The 17,154-nt window shown below is 36.3% G+C and overlaps 1 protein-coding gene across 1 annotated transcript; it reads left to right on the top strand.

Annotated features, from left to right (window-relative positions):
- Window positions 1–2,771: 2,771 nt before the first annotated feature.
- Window positions 2,772–9,081, top strand: LOC145767567 (lactadherin-like). The gene is made up of 5 exons (XM_082579413.1): window positions 2,772–3,066; window positions 3,549–3,596; window positions 6,466–6,618; window positions 7,453–7,613; window positions 8,683–9,081. The coding sequence occupies exons 1-5, from the start codon at window positions 2,805–2,807 to the stop codon at window positions 8,824–8,826; spliced, it is 768 nt and encodes a 255-aa protein (XP_082435539.1). The 5' UTR covers window positions 2,772–2,804; the 3' UTR covers window positions 8,827–9,081.
- The last annotated feature ends 8,073 nt before the right edge of the window (window positions 9,082–17,154 follow it).

Below are 17,154 nucleotides of genomic sequence, written 5' to 3'. Positions count from 1 at the left end.
TATTTCACTTCCATCAGATTTTCATTTATTGTTTTCCCAATTAGCCTCAAAAATATTTTGTTCTTCAGCTTCAGCAGAAGTTGAGCAGCTGACTTGAATACGTATGTCTTGATGTCAGTCGTAGCCTATTTATTTAGTTATGGTGACTGGAGGTTTCTTAACGTCAAAAAACGGCAAGTAAGAATTTCAAAAGGTCATAGATGCAGTGGTGAATACAATGTCTATTTTCACATAACCTGCAACATAATACAATCTTTGAATTGTTCTTTGTTCTTCAGAATTTCCAGCATTGGTAAAAAAGTACAAAGGTGCCTAATATTTGGTGTGCAAACCAAACAATGCTGGTCAATTGCGCTTCAGCAGTTTTCAAAACTATCACATTTTAAACGGAAAATGTGCTGCAGTCACGAAACTATGTGTCCGCAAAGTTCTTTTTCAACCACCATTGGCCAATTCTTTGTCAACGACAACAAAAAAAAAATTCCTTACGCTTCTCAGTTAGACCTATATTCTTGCAAACGAGCAAACAAAATGTCGTGACCCAAACCATTAGTGAAAGCACGCTTACCAAAACAAGTAGAAGGATTGTAACGTTTTCAGATAAGCACATTAGTTTTGATGCAGTAGTGCACTTGCTAACTAAAAATATATAGCATTCTATTTGAATAAGACCTTCTGATGATCCGTTAGGTGAAACAATTTGTAAAGGTTTCAGATAGTAATAACTATATTTGATTTAATTCGCTCTGCTTTGACTTTTTGCTTGGCATTGAACACTTTTTGTAGTATTAATAGTTTTCATTGTTTTAGCATTCAGATAGATGCATTTATTAGGGTATTTTGTTGAAAACCTTGGTTTAGATAGTAGGCTACCTGTAATATATTGGAGATGTGCCTTTAAGCTTTTAATCTTTAGAGAACTTGCCTTTTAAGTTTGTACCTCGTGTTTCACGTTTTGCCTTACGCGTTTTCCATGACCTCTTGATTGGCCGCTTTTAAATACGCTTTCCTGACAGCGTTGCGATCTTTTCATTTCATTCTCCAACTCGAGTTCAACTAGTTGTCAAAGTCAATCGTTAGTGCCGCAGCTATGTGGGCGTGTACATTGCCAATTTATGTTTGAGATTCAAATAAAGTTATCTGTTCGTCTTTGGGAGTTCGTCCGAAATAGTCAGACGTAAAGGCAAGCGCGAAACATTACATGGTGTCAGAAGTGGGATTCGAACCCACGCCTCCATTTCCATGATGGCGATTCGGTATTACAAACCTCCTTAAACTTTTATTCCAAGTCAGTAAGTAGAACTAGCGAATGAAAGCACCATCTTAGGGTATTGCAACAATAAATGCGAGTTTTGTTATCAAAGTTATATTATTCAATCCACACTTGTGAAAAAATTAACAATCACGCTGCTAAAGGCGAAACTCAATCTATTGCATTATAGAATTAATGAACATTGTCTTTAGTTTATTTCAGTGTCAGATGGATTACAAATGTAGCAAGTTTGGAGGTAGGATCATTTAAGATGTAAATGGGAGTCAGCTCATCCAATGACAAGACACCTGACTCTCAACATTATGATAATGATATTTATTTTGAGAGATTCGTACCCAAGAGATAATTTCTTAATAACTTTTCTTAATTTTTTTCATTTTTAGCATGATATTCCAATCATTTCTTAGCACAATTTTTTTTCATCTTATCTTATGGTATCTTTCGCGGTTAAAATATGTTTTACTATCTTTCGAATATCAAAATCAAAACTGTTCTTATTCTATTGTACGTTTTTATCACCAAAGAAACCAAACTGATTCGAAAAATGAAGCTGTCCTAATCAAATTTCCACTTTATATTTCATAAACTGTAGAGAACCTCAATTTCGAAACAATTGGCCTCTGTCTGCAATTAGTAATAAATTTGAAGGCTTTTTCTATCCCCAAAATGAAAAAGTGTGGTGAAGTCACATTTGTGGTGTGTGGATCTTGTGCTACATGTTCTTGAATGTTTGCTGATTTTGTTAATTTTACAAAATGCAGACCAGTAATAACATTAAGGCTTATGTCTATAAGATTGTCGAGTAGCCTACATAATTATAACCGATACTGTTTCTTTGGTTAAAAATTTGGAGTTTTGTTGCTTTTATTGTTTTGCACGCAGTGCAGTGTAGACAATTTGTAAAAGTAATAATGATGTATTGTAGCCTACATGGCATATTGCAGTTCCCACTCCTGCAGTACGAACAAAATTAGATAAGGTTTGGTTTAATTTTATAATTTTAATTGATGTTATCTATCAAGCTTAAATGGAGGCTATCCCGCTATCAAGCTTAATGGAGGCTTGTTGGACTAAAAAATCTTCTCCTTGTGTACGACACTGACGTACATGCATGCCTCACAATGAAAATTATGAGTTTCCACCTCCACTAGCTACGTTGTGCTTATCCTCTTGGGTTGTTTAGTAACGTAAAGATTTTGTTTCATTATCATCACATTTAATGAAAAAAAATGAAACACAGCAGGTGTGTGGGTGAAGTAGCCATGATGCCCATATGACGTCATTGCCTGAAGTTTACCAAGTCGTCTTTCTCCTCACAATGCTTACTCACTTACTCTACTCCAATGCTGGTTTGTTTCAAGCTTTAGTTTGCAAAGATAGACCTCCAAACGCGATAGCAAGATGGGGATACTATCAAACATACGTTTCATGGTTGAAACCTGTAATGCTTATTGTCACCTCTGCAAACAATTCTTTTTTGTTTCAGACAAAATATTTCGAACACTTTTAACTTTTTAGAAACAAAAGCAAAATGCACATCAAGATTTTTGCTTCAATGATGTTGGTGCATATGGCAATGGCCAACCCTCCAAATTTATGTCTACCACTTAGTCAGATAACCAATGAACAAGTATCACCACCTGAAGTCGTCCCTGGCCCCCCAGGCAAGGCTGGGCCTGTTGGACAACCTGGACTAAAAGGGGACAGAGGTGTTGCCGGGCCCACAGGTCAATGTAATTGCGATAACAACCAAATTATCAGAGATTTGCAAGAAGAAGTAGAACTGCTTAATGGTAAGTTACAGTAGATTAAATAAATGTAATAAAACTAAAAAAATATACACAAACAGCACTCGCAACCAATTTTCTTACCATATCAAATTACACGTTTTTGAAGCTTTTGAAATCAAGTTAATGTAAGCAGCGACTGCTCAACATTTGTTTGCATGTAAAATACCATCTGAACGAAGCGTATATGCCAAAAGTTTTAATTTTTCTTTGTCTGTAAATTAATAAGTTTGAAGTTTTTGGTATTAAATTTACGTCAACAAAAATTGCAATTTTGTGAAAACGTCTGATATAGGCTACAGCAGGCTACTACAAAAAATATAAAAACAATTTTTGGACCCAGTGCCATAAAAAGCACGCAACAACACTAAACAATTGAAATAAAAAAAATTATTGCTCAGTGTTATAGATGACTGTGCATTTAATTTTTTGCTATTCTTAATCTATATTATTTATGTTGCATTTATTTCATGAAGTGTTTTTTGCAGCAAAAGTGGAAAAAATTATGAATGATACTGCACGCAACAACGATGCAGGTTTGTGCAAGAATTTGTAGTAGGCTAATCATGGGCTAACTTACAATACAAATTGATTGCTTATTATTCAAACTAAAAGTATAAACTAGCTCTGCATGTTAAGTGAAGCAAAAAGCTAGTCAGAGAATATCAGCATTTCATATAATAATTATCCCAAAAAATTGCATGCAATGAGATGAGTTTAAACAATTTAAAATTTGAAATCACTTTTGTGTAACGTTCAGTGTGGCCTTGTTGAATACAATGAGTAACATCATGATGACACATTCCGCCGATCCAAAAGAATCAAAACAATAAAATTATACAAAGACAACTTCTGTTAAGGTGAAATAACTTACAGTAACTTCTCTGGAGGTATTTCGACCACCAGTCATTATGTTTTCGACCACTAGTCATTTCGAAGGCGTGGGTTCGAATCCCACCGCTGCCACCATGTTGATTGCTGTCGTCTCTATTTAATGGAAACACTTGGTTACGTAGATTCCTCTGGTTACGTAGATTCCTCTCTTCCTGCCTGCACCACCTCACAATCCCAAAAATCTGGAGAAAAGCTTTAGTAGTTGCGATCCCTAAGCCTCACAAGCCACCAGAGGACCCAAGGAGTTATCGTCCAATATCCCTCCTCTGTGTTCCTTTCAAGATCCTCGAAAGACTGATCAACGCACGCGTCAACCCAATCATCGACCCGCTCCTTCCAAAAGAGCAAGCTGGGTTTCGGCGAGGAAAATCCACCGTAGATTAGGTCACACTCTTAACTCAAGACATCGAGGATTGCTTTGAGGCAAAAAAGAAGGCCGGCGCTGTTTTTCTAGATCTTACAGCTGCCTATGACACCGTAGGCTATGGCATCGCGGCCTTACTTGCAAGCTGCTTCGCCTGCTTCCTGACCGACATATGGTTCATATGATTATGGAACTTGTCAGGAATCGAAGCTTTACCCTCACCACCGGTAGCTCACGGCGAAGCAGACTGAGACGCCTGAAAAACGGCGTCCCACAGGGATCGGTCCTGGCTCCACTTCTTTTCAACATCTACACCCACGACCTGCCAACTACGGTCTCCGCAAAATATGCTTATGCGGACGACCTGGCAATTCTCCACTCCGCAAAGTCGTGGGAAAATTTAGAAGACACCTTGAGCCAGGACATGAAAACTCTCTCAGCCTATCTCCAGAACTGGCGACTGAAACTCAGCGAAACCAAAACTGTGGCAGCAGCTTTCCACCTCAATAATCGGGAAGCTGATCGTGAGCTACACGTCCAGAACAACGGAAAATCTCTGTCCTTCTGCCCCGAACCAAGATATCTTGGGGTGACACTGGACAGATCGCTCACATACCGCCACCATTTGGTGTCACTGCGCAAGAAACTCACATCCCGCGCAGCACTACTCAAGCGCCTGGCAGGCTCTAGCTGGGGGGCGAGGGCTGACACTTTGCGTATAGCAGCCTTAGCCCTTGTCTACTCTTCAGCAGAGCATTGTGCACCTGTTTGGTGCCGCAGTGCTCACTGCCATAACATCGACACTGCCATAAACAGCGCCCTGCGCACAGTGACCGGATGCCTGCGTCCCACACCACTGGACAACCTCCCCATTCTCGCTGGCATCCAACCCGCTGAGCTTCGTCGCGAAGAAGCCACTCTGTCCCTCGGTCGACGGGCACTGGATCCTAACCACCTTATCCACCACAAGATCTCTGCTCTCCTAAACAAGCACCCCCGTCGACTGAAATCAAGACACCCATTCGTGCCAGCCACTCAACTTCTAATCAACGAAGCTGATGTACAAGACATCTCTGCGGCTGCTTGGGCGGACCATAAATGGAGTTCTGAATGGAAGTCAACCACCACCAGACTCTATTCGTTCATCCCCGACGCCGACACACGCCCAATCGGTCTAACACTACCAAGACAGGCATGGGTGCGCCTTAACCGTCTCCGTACGGGCGTCGGGCTTTTCCGCTCAACTATGCACCAATGGGGAATGGCCTCTTCCTCCTCCTGTGAATGTGGTGCCAAGGAACAGACCGCAGACCACATCATCAATGACTGCTCCATTATTAAGCCACCTAACGGAGTGGAAGGTCTGCGTGTCATGGATGATGAAACCAAAGACTGGCTGCTCTCTAGTAGCCTTCCAGTGTAGTCCGGGAACATCGTGAATCTGGGGTGGTAAAAGGACAGACCCTCGGCCCCAGACGCTCACACGACGACGACGACGACGACGACGAACGGAAACACACAATCAGGGGTTTATTGGATTTGATGCGGGCTATTATAACGTTCACCTAGCGAGATAAATAGCAACTGCCTAGACAGAACGAAAGGTAACACAGATTGCGCAACAAGGACAACTTAAAGGTCACGTGATAATACGCACACCAGTTCGTGTGTTGCAGATGCAAAGGGGTAACATCCAACATATCAATACCGTAGTTACATTTCCGACTGATATATTATTTAGCTTATAATTAATAATTCAAATGACAAAGGTTCACTACAAAGCAACATTATGCTTCTTATTATTTCTGGCAGCAAGGCATTGCCAGGTACCTGCGCAGCCTCAATTTGGCACAGTCAGTCCAAGGGTATCTACCATCGCAGTTAGGGACAGGCTCACCTACCAGTGCAATTCGGGATATCGCATAATAGGACAAAATACAGTCGGTTGGTCGTGACATGTCAAAATGATGGAACTTGGGCACAGGAGAAGCCAATCTGCCAACCTATTGGCAAGCAATGTTTTGATGAGATGAGGATTTATTTTGATATATAACAATATGCAAAAATCTGACTTTATTTTTTTACATCAACAAGTTTCGAAACTTTTAACAACTTTATCAGTTGTCTATATTTTGTTGTAACAATAGAGAGTTGTGAGGCGGGATTGAAGGATGGGCGTATAAAGGACAACCAAATCACGGCGAAAGATTCTAGCAGTGCTTCCTGGGCTGCTCATTTTGCTCGCTTGGATCGCGCACTTCCAAGCACTTCTGGTGGGACTTGGCTTCCAAGAAGCCCATGTAAGTTGGTGTTAAAACTAACAACTGAATAATAACTGAAAAAGGTAGGTGTTTTACACAGTTTTCCAACAATTTCCAAAAGTATGTTGCTAACAAGTTTAGCTTAATTGAAGTGTTAACAAAGCATTAGTAAATCTTCATGAAAGCCTACACTAAAAGCTAAAAGTTAGATTAACTGTAAAGTGAACAAGATAAAAGTTTTCGACTGGGAAAATTTCGAAAAGTAATTTTGGTCCCGCCAATAACTGTTGCTGGTTGATAGGTAAGTTAGGTTTTAAAATGGGCTAATCATAAACTTCTTGTGATGTTTAAAGATGAATGCTTCTATCAAAAGACTGCCAAGGCTGTCTTTTGCTTTCTCTATATTGTTGAAACATTGTTAACATTTATCACATTCTTCTTGAAGCAATACTTTAATTCATTGAATCTTTATCCTCGGACTTGGAAAGCCTCTCAGAGAGTTGATTCTTGCAATTTAGTATACTGATAGAAACTTTGAACCACTGACGTAGGCCGGTCATCGAGATTGACAGAGTGAAGTTTCCGATTGCCGAATGAAGTGTTGCTGCCGGAGATTAATCCGTCCATTAGGTGTCGCTGAATGGAGATCAGTCTTTGGAATACCTTGCTCCAGCGCCACTTGATCTTGAAGCTTCTTCGTTCACGAAGTCACGCGCTAACCAACTGAGCTATTGGGGCACAGTTTTTAATTTTGGCTATAAATTTGTCTGACTGTGGCTGTATGTACAATTTAACACGACAAAGATCAGCGGTTGCAGTATTGCCAAGACAATATAACACCTTTCTTCCCTTTCATTAAAACATTATTCATAGATTCAAACTCGTGGATTCAAGTGGATTTTCTCACTCCTACTCGGATTGCCGGGATCATAACACAAGGTCATTCGCGTAGTTGGTGGGTTAGTGGATTCAAAATCTCATACGGAAACTCTCCGAGCAATTTGCAAGTGATTCAACAATCTGGAGCCGACAAAGTAAGAATACTTCAGTGTTGTGTCGATCAAGCCTCAGATTGAGTCATTACAAACTAAGCAGTTAAGTATAAAGTACCGTACTGCATTATTTTAAAATATAGCAAACATTTGCAGTTGGGTACACAACCGTACACTTTTAGTGGTTTTGCTTTATCACACATGCTTGCTTTCACATGCATGTAGTCTAATGCAGTGGTTTTTAAATTTTTGTAAGCTACGACACACCAAAGAATTTCAGAAACTACCTCGCAACATTGACTTACTTCGTCAACGCTTTTTCGAAATCTTGCACTTTTGCAAACTTTTTGACATTTAAATCGTTTACATTGCCAGGACTATGCATTATAGAAGTAACTCAAAGTTAACTTTATCCTAATCATTATTTACCAGTAAAATTATTTACCCGAGTTGCAATAGAAAAGGTAGGATACCTGCTTTTGTGCACAAGTAGTCTTGATTTGATCAAGTGGGAATTGTCTGATAATCAAGTAATTTACACACTTAATTTTTTGGTTTTCTGTAACATGGAACCAAATGCTCCTTTCAAAACTAACTCACTTTGCAGCTTTGCCTTACGGCTGTAACATTCAAATCACCAGACCTTTGCAGCACAGTTACGACCTTCTAGCGACATGTCAGTATGCAGTGTCACACACTTTGGCAACCTCTGGTCTAATAGCTAACTGACTTCGCCAACAGACCCTAATAGTTTTTAAAAATCTGGACCTCTAACAAAATTACTTGTGTTCAGTTTCGCATAAAATTTAAACTAAAATATTATGTTTAGACTCGATTAGGCCAAATAAATAACAAAGCAATTTTTTAAAAGAATGATACTTTCATAATCACATTTTTGCAGCCATCAACCAAATTCGCGTTGAATTCACAATAAACCAACGTGTTAAATAAAACTTCAACATTTAACCCGCACTAAAATTAACACAGGATTCTTGGGTAGGCTATATCAAATAATATGATTTCATTTACTTTATTATGGGTATATAATGACATTATTTTAAGCTACTGCTACTTTAATAAAAGTTTTGAGTCAATTCGTTGCTTTTTTGAGGTATTCCGGGCTAATCCTGCTAACGGAACCGCTCACGTGACCAACCGGTTCCCAACTCCAGTCACGGGAAGATATTTCCGCCTCATTCTTGTTTCCTACAACAACGACAGCCCCACCTTACGGATGGAATATTTGACGTGCTAAACAATCTTTGCTGCTTTTGCCATTGAAGTCGAAGTGTCCTATCTTCGGTTTTTGGCATTTTACGTCTGCATCAAAAGCTTGTGGAAATAGCATGACGTGATAAATTTACTTTAATTAAGCACAACGTTAAAGGGTTAAAGATTCTTTAAACAGAAATGTTACATTTTAGCTTTGTGTTAATACTGTATTATTTTTGGTCAAGACATGTTTTCGTTCAAATTTTTTCAATTATATATCTTAATTCTTTTCAGGATTCCGGACATTCATTCAATACATGATTTTCTGCTTCTCTGCAACTTGTCGACTTTTTTGAAAAGTATCATAAGCTTTTCCAGGTTTTTAGACGAAAATAGAAATTCCTCTGGTACTCCTCTGCATAAGCATTCGATATAAAATGAAAGTTTACTTCACAATGCAGATATTAACGATCTGTTTTAGCCTGATGCTGCGAGTTTGCTGAGGTGGGGTAATAGCGAATTGCACTAGTTTTTGAAACACAATTCCGTAATCATGTGCTATGAAGTGCTATGACATGTGCTATCAAACTGGGAATGGTATTCCACTGTCCCTATATCAAACTAAAACAGATCTTTAATATCTACATTGTGAAGTAAGCAACGATCATGCTGCTAAAAGCGAAACTCAATCTATTGCATAAAATGAAAGACTTAAGAGTAAAAATAATTTTTTTGTCAAAATATTGCCACTTTGACAAGTATCGGTTTCATTAATTTTAACTTGACAATAATCGTTTGTTGGTTACACCAACTTGAGTTTGTCAATAAGAGGTTTAAAATGCTTCAATGCGTTATCTAAAGCAGTGCTTCCCATTCCCAACCGTGCGTCGCGAAGCTATTTCAGATGGGCCGCGATAAGCTTTTCTAAATAGTAGTTTCCTACTAGATCGGCAAATTATTGCATTATCATTACAACAATTATAAATGCAACAATATAAGAAATACGTAACAATTAGAACTATGTGTTGCATCAACAATTTCAATACGTAAGCCCTTAGACGTTGAAAAGTGTAGGTAGGCTACTATAGGCAGATTAGTAGTTTGTTGAATTTAGGCAGGCAGTAGCAAAGACGTCGGTTTATGTAACCGTTAATCTTATATTCAATTAGTTTCATTTTAAATAATGGCTAAACAAGGTTAATGTAATTTATTTAAACTCCTTAACTTTGCATAAAAAAATAACAGTAACCTCTCAAGTACATGATGTATTGTATAGCTCCACACAAGGTGAGATTTGTATGACTTTTGACTCTTTTTTTATTTCTTTAGCAATAATGTCTAGAAAGACATTATTAAAAGTAACTACGGAAAGTGCCCAGTGCTTTGATCTTCCGATCTCTTAAGCTTACTAAAATGAAAGTAGAAAGGTGTTTTGAAGTTTTGAGATAATGGTTTCTAAGAGTGTCTTTAATAAGCCAATGAGAATTGATTCAATTTTTAATTTCGGAGTCCAGCGAAACGTAATTTCATCGCCAAGTAAAAAGTGTGATTTTTTTTTAGAAAAGTTGTGCTAAGTAATGATTGAAATTTGTCAAAAATAAAAACTTGAGAAAAATACAGGAATTTGTCACTAAGCTAGGACATAACAATCATCTAAGATGGATCTATAACAGAAGAAATTAGATACTAGCGGCACATATAAGTATTAAGATTCAAAGAAAAAGAAGGTGTACCAGCAAACATCTATAGGATTGACCCATGATACAAGAGAAGGATCCACAAAGGATACAAACTGATATGCATAAATCAAGAAGTGAATAAAAAAATAACAGTAACCTCTCAAGTACATGTAGCTCCACAGGTATCATTGGCCAATCCTATAGATGTTTGCTGGTACACCCCTTCATTTTCTTTGAATCTTTAACTTTGTTTGATTCTTTTTGTTAAGTTCTTTTTGTGTTTTGTTCTTTTTGTTTGTTGTTTGTTTGATTTTAAATAAGCCATGACACCACTCGGGTGTGGCAGACTCGATGACCAGTTCGGTCCTTCTGTCACTCCCATCGTCATCAGCAAACAACCTAGCTCACATTGTAATCTTGTATTGTTTTGTTTTTTCGCATGTGCTGATGATGCAAAATAAAAGAACTTCTTCTTCTTCTTCTTTTTATAGCCGCAAAATAGATAGTTTTTTGAAAAGAAAAAGTAACGAAGTAAATGGAAAAGAAAGAAAATGTAGGGAAGTTGTAATGAGAAAATATGACTCTGATCACATCAAATATGGTTTCATTGAGGCACGAAATGACTTTGCGCCAAAAGCACAATATAGAGTGTGCAAAGATATTGTCGAATCCGTCATTGAAACCATCGAAGTTGAGGCACCTGGACACACACCACCCAAAAAGTAAACGAAAACAGTGCCGGAAAACGAACACACTTGATGCTACGTTGCGTGTGAGTTTGTCTCCCATCAAGCCTCAACTTGATCTGATAGTATCCAACATGTAAGCTCAAGTTTCGCATTAATAGTAAATTACTTATTAAAAATTACTTCAGCAGGTGAAATATTTTTGAATTGTTAAATTTTTATTTACTTGCGCTTTTCTAGATACAGAAGAAACCTCTTTTATGTTGGCAAAAGCTTTATTAATAAATTATACAAGTTTCCAAACCTGATTGATTTTGTTTACTTATTATACTATCTAAAATCTTATTTAGTTAAGTTTATTACGGTAGTGTTATTTTTTTAAGCAATGCCTAAATGCTTAAGGAAATTTGCTTTTCTTTGAGGTATTTGAAGCCGATCTTGCCAACAAAGCCGCTCACGTGACCAACCTCTTCTCAACTCCAGTCACGGGAAGGCATTTCTGCCTCATTTTTGTTTCCTATCCAACAACAACAGCCCCACCTTACAGATGGAATACTTGACGTGTTAACTCATCTTTGCCATTGAAGCCACAATGTTTTGTCTCCATTTTTTGGCATTTAACTTTACGTAAAAGCATATGGCAATAATATAACATGATAGATTAGAAGAGTTGCTTTTATCATACATCACGTGAAAGGATTTGGGCTTATTTAGTCAGAAATGTCAGTTGGATAGTTGAGTTTAAACTACTTATGTTATAATACAGCTTTGTGTTAATACTGTATCATTTATTCATCAAAGAATGTTCACAAGTCAATATATCAAATTTTTTTGAAAGATCAAAATATCAATTCATCAAAGTCAAAAATTAGAGGCATGATTTCTTTTTCAAAGATTTATTTCACTCTATAAAGTCATTCAATACGGATTCACTGCATCTCTACAAATTGTGGACATTTTTTTCAAAAATATAATAAACGTTTTCAGGTAGATTGAAAATAGAAATATTTCTGACTGCATAAGGGTTCAACATAAAAACAAAGATTTAATGTCTAAAATGAAATCTTTGTCCAAACGTTGCCATTTTGACAACAAACGGTTTCAATATTCTTATTTGACAATAATTATCTGTTTGTTTGGCTAGAGCTACTTCTATTTGTCAATTAGAAGCTTAAAATTCTTCGTGCCTAATCTAGCGTCGTTTTATCAATGTCGATGAGCTGTCAGATCAATGGAAAGTTGTTTGTTCTTGTAAAATGTGTTTAATCGCTGTTTCGATAAATGAATAAGATTCATGGGTGTTGAAATGATAAATGAATGAGATTCATGAGTGTTGAAATGATAAATGAATGAGATTCATGAGTGTTGAAATAATAAATGAATGAGATTTATGAGTGTTGAAATGATAAATGAATGAGATTCATGAGTGTTGAAATGATAAATGAATGAGATTCATGAGTGTTGAAATGATAAATGAATGAGATTCATGAGTGTTGAAATGATAAATGAATGAGTACAACCAAGAGAGTGACGGAAAGTTCAACCCATTTTGGTTCAAAAAGCATCGAATTTTGGTTGAAAAAGTTTCAATTCAACCCATTTTGGTTCAAAAAGTTAGTTTAACTGGTTCGTTTGTTAATTGATTGTCTGCTAGGCCCGCTGCTTTTTCCTTCTCCACATATTTTTATATTTTAACCCCATGTTCATTTCACATAAACTAATTCCTTTTGCAACACCATCCAAATTGTCATCCTTTTCCTCTTTGTTTTTTTCGTCCAAGTAACTTTCAGTTCCTTCTTTCGGTAATTCCCCCACGTTAAAAAGTATAGCCTTTTTCAATAGTGATTTCTTCTTATTGTATTCAAACAAGTATCTTTTTTCGTCCACCATCTAACCTCTTTATTTTTCGATGTTATTGGGTGTACATTAAATCCATTAGTTGTCAATGCTGTTTAAAACTTCAGACCTCCATTTCAATTCAATTTAACTCAATTTATTTATTTTTTTGTCGAAAAACAACAGCAATGATAAAGTTACACATAGTGAACAGGAACAATACCAACAAAAGGAAAAAGTGGCAAAACCACAGAAGTATAAGACGTGCATGCGATGCAGATTTAAAGGTTACGTAAATGAATGTAAATTAAGCACGGCCACCAAACCTTAAACTTTGAAAATTTATAACTCCAACATTGAAACTTTAGAATTATTTAAATTGCGCAGCCAAAGCAACTTTTTAGTATCTCCAACTAGGTAGAAATCCTATGCAAAAATACAAACTTTTTTAAGGGGAACATCGGACTTGAAAGTTTAACCTTGGACCAGTAGCGATTCCGAATGGGGGCTTGACCACGTGCTAGTTTTGTCAATTGATACAGCACAGAACACAGCGCTTTTTCACCACAACTCTTGCATGTGGAGTTGTACTGTAGTACATCATATTTCCAATTGAAGAGCAATCTGTTAGTAGCTAAAACTGCTAATATAAATTAATAATTTAAGTATTAATTAATAAATATAGTCTTTGTGTGTATTTTGTGTGATTTTGAGTTATATCTGTGGTATTGTTACCATTTAAATAACAGAGTAGATTTTTTCACTTATGCTGGAAATCTAAAACACGTCTGGCAACAGTGCTAAATGGAAAAATTTTCATTTTTTAACGTAATTAAGAGTTTTTCAGTGTTTTAGAATTTATCGATCACACTTTGGAAATTTGAATTTTCAAAACTATCATTTCAAAGAGACATAAAGTAGGCTACATTTAGCTTAGATTTCAAAATCAAAATTACATCTGTCTTCTGTCAGGCCTCCAGTTCGCACGCTGTCAAGGCCTGTGTATATACAGTAGATCGCTATGATATAGAATCAATAAACATTTACTCAGTAAGGAATTTATTTTTCTCTACATTGATTTAAAGTCACCTGACGTTGAAAAAATTTAAAAAGGAATAATTTGCCATCTGGATGTAACTTTCTTTTCAACAAGAATAAATGCAGTGAAGCGTTTAAAATAGTAAACGGTGTTCCAATGCGTAAATAGACGAAACGTTGTAAAAACATACTGACATGAAAATAAAACAAAACATTGCGGCTAGGCCTAAGCGTAAAAAAAACATATACTTGAACATAAGTCGTTCATTTGTTATCTGAAGATTTTAGGCCTACGTGTTGTAAATGTCAGGGCTGTGAAGTCGGACGAAAAATGTAGGCTACGACTCCGACTTTTCGGTTTATAACTGACCGACTCCAACTTCAGTGTTGCTAGATATTCAAAGTTTCCAAATTTTTCTGGATTGTTGTCCTTTTGCAGTTTTATTTTTGGTAAAATTTTGCAGCTCACTATGGAAAACCAGATACAGTATTTTAAAACAATGTATTACAAACAAAAGTTTTTTTGTTCATCGTTTTGTACCACTCCGGAGTCAGAGTCAATGTTTTTTTAACGATTTCCACTCCGGACACGCCAAAACCTCTTTGACTCCACAATCTAGATAAATGTAAGTTTAAAAAATCGAGATCATCATTCGCTCTCACAACGAAGATTTGAAGATTATCTGCCGAAGGTAGCCTACGTCCAACTCACAGTGTGTTTGTCGATGCAGTTTGTGACAGTTGTGAAGAGTTGGTGACTGTTTGCAAAACGTTTAATCATGATTCAAAAACCGAAATATCAAAAGAAGTTTGTGATCATACTTCAACCTAAAAGACCATGATGGAGCAGAATCTCTAGACAAGTGCAAAACATGGTCAGATAGAGCAAGTCATTTTGAAACTTGTTGATGGTACTCTAGCAGTGATTATTTTGTAGCATTGTTTACTTGATGGCAATATAACTTTGTCACAATCAAAATACTATTGGTTGAAAAGTTGACTTAAAGTAATAAATCTTTTCCTCGCACATTACACTAAATGTTTTAGTCCTCATTAAGAATGCTGCAAATGCTTAATAGTTTGTTGGAGAAAATAGAGCAAGCAAATGATGGACTAAAATAGGGGTATCGAATTGCTAGAATATTTATTATGTAACAAAAATGTGATGTTTAAGTTATTACATACTTGAAAAGATTTTTATAAATATAAGACAATACGTTGTCTACCGCCTACAATCATTTCTAAATTACAATCAACAAAATGCTAATTAAAAACAAGACAATATACCAACCAATTCAAGGATTGTAGTCTACTACATCATCTAGTTTTGCAGTGCGCTACATCAATGCAAGTTTTTAGAAACGCCATGTCTCCCAAAGCTTTAGATGTTTCAGGAGTGGTCTTACTCATTCTCACATTGAATCCAATGACTTAAATACTAACTGTTCAATATCTAAAAACTATTGATCGCTTATAAAGCTTACAGTGAGTTGTCTCAAACACTCTTCTTTGTGCAGCAAATTGAAGATCTGAGTTGAAGAGCTAGGTGGAAATTTAATAATCACGAAAAGTATGTTGTATGATGTTCAATATAATCCTGCGCAAACTTTGATTTAAAAAAGGCTTCATTTCTCTGTAACACACGCTAGTGTTTGCATAGAAATGAAACATTAAACAACGTCGAATGAACTTTGCAGTAACTTTCTTTACCTCAAAAGTTGTATTTCAATAGTTCTTCAGCCCTGGTCTGGTCTTCAATTTGGAACTTATACCCTTTATAAAAGACAAGAAAGAGAGTTTAACTTCTTTCTACCTGTCCAGCTTCCAAAATCAGATTAAAATAGCAGGCTAAAGTTACAACACGGAAGTTCGTAGTTAGGCAAATGTGCTTAAATATAACAGGAAAAAACTAAATACAAAAAAAATTGTCTGAACTTCAGTTTGCAGAGTAATTCCGTTTTTTTTTCTCAACGTTGGAGCTTGTGGGGGCTTTGATTTCTGTTCTCCATCTCTTGTTGTCACAAAAATGTAGAAAGTTATTTTTGATCTTCTTCTACAACTTATTTCGCTCTGTGATAAGTTGTCCACAGAGGGTAGGGAGAATCTGAGATAATAACAATGTTTAACTACAACCTAGATAGCCTAGAAAGCTACACTCATGGTTAAACTTTTGTTCAGGAGCAAATTACTCAAGGCGACTATTTAAACCTAAAGCTACTATACAGACCGGCAGGGCATTTTTTTTGCGATATTTCCGCAAATGGGCATATATTGAGCTGATATTACGCCTAATCTTCGAGTTAGGTATGAATTGCGTGTTTTATAAAGATAATTGCATTACACTAAAAACCTCGGAAAAAATCGGAAATATACCTAAAACTACCACACTGGCTAATTGACCGGAAAGAGTAAATATTGGATAAATCTATTCTTGTAGATATTCTTGTAGATATCGAGTAATCAAATTTATTTGACAAAAGCTATGGCATTAGCTTGGTTTACTATCCCAATCAAATAATTTGTTTTGGTATCATCTACACATATCGTTATCTTTGTCTGCACGGTCGTTCTAGGTATATCAAGTTTCCAGTAGTTTTGGAGTTTGGGTTTTTATTAACTTTTTTCTGATACTACTATATTATCGAATAACCAAACTCATTTGATGTGAACTCTATCATTAACACTGTTACCAATTAAAAATGGAATAATTTGTCTTCGAAACATTTGCAAATAGTGCTATCCTTATCCATCGATTTTCCGGTAGTTCTCGGGTTAAACGCGAGTTCTGTTGGTCTTGTTGCAAATCTTGAAATGTTTTTTTGAAGAATCAATAATATATAAGTAATAAGTATACATAACAACTTTACACTTAAGAAGTTGATCTTTAAAAAATCCTTTTATTTAATGAAAACTTTCTGAAATTTCACTTTTTGGCGAAACAGTTTGTTGAAGTTAGTTTGACAATGCAGATATCATTTAGTGAAAGTTGTTCTGCCATTTCGCTGGGCATTGAACACCGATAACAGCATTATTTTAAAGTTTGTTTTCTTATTTTTATCTGTCAATGCGATATCATATTGTATTAGTAAATGTTAGAAATCCGAAGTGTCCTTATCCCACAAAAAATATAGG

This window comes from Aplidium turbinatum, chromosome 3 (assembly GCF_918807975.1).
Source record: "Aplidium turbinatum chromosome 3, kaAplTurb1.1, whole genome shotgun sequence".
NCBI classification, from domain to species: domain Eukaryota; kingdom Metazoa; phylum Chordata; class Ascidiacea; order Aplousobranchia; family Polyclinidae; genus Aplidium; species Aplidium turbinatum.
Note: the sequence above shows the minus strand (reverse complement) of the source record. Positions and strands in the feature narration are given on the sequence as shown.

Bases quoted from the DNA above. Each gene is read 5' to 3' on its own strand.
- LOC145767567 (XM_082579413.1), top strand. From the start codon at position 2,805: ATGCACATCAAGATTTTTGCTTCAATGATGTTGGTGCATATGGCAATG. The intron at 3,067-3,548 runs GTAAGTTACAGT...TGTTTTTTGCAG, and splicing joins AGAAGTAGAACTGCTTAATG to CAAAAGTGGAAAAAATTATG. The intron at 6,619-7,452 runs GTAAGTTGGTGT...CATTATTCATAG, and splicing joins TTGGCTTCCAAGAAGCCCAT to ATTCAAACTCGTGGATTCAA.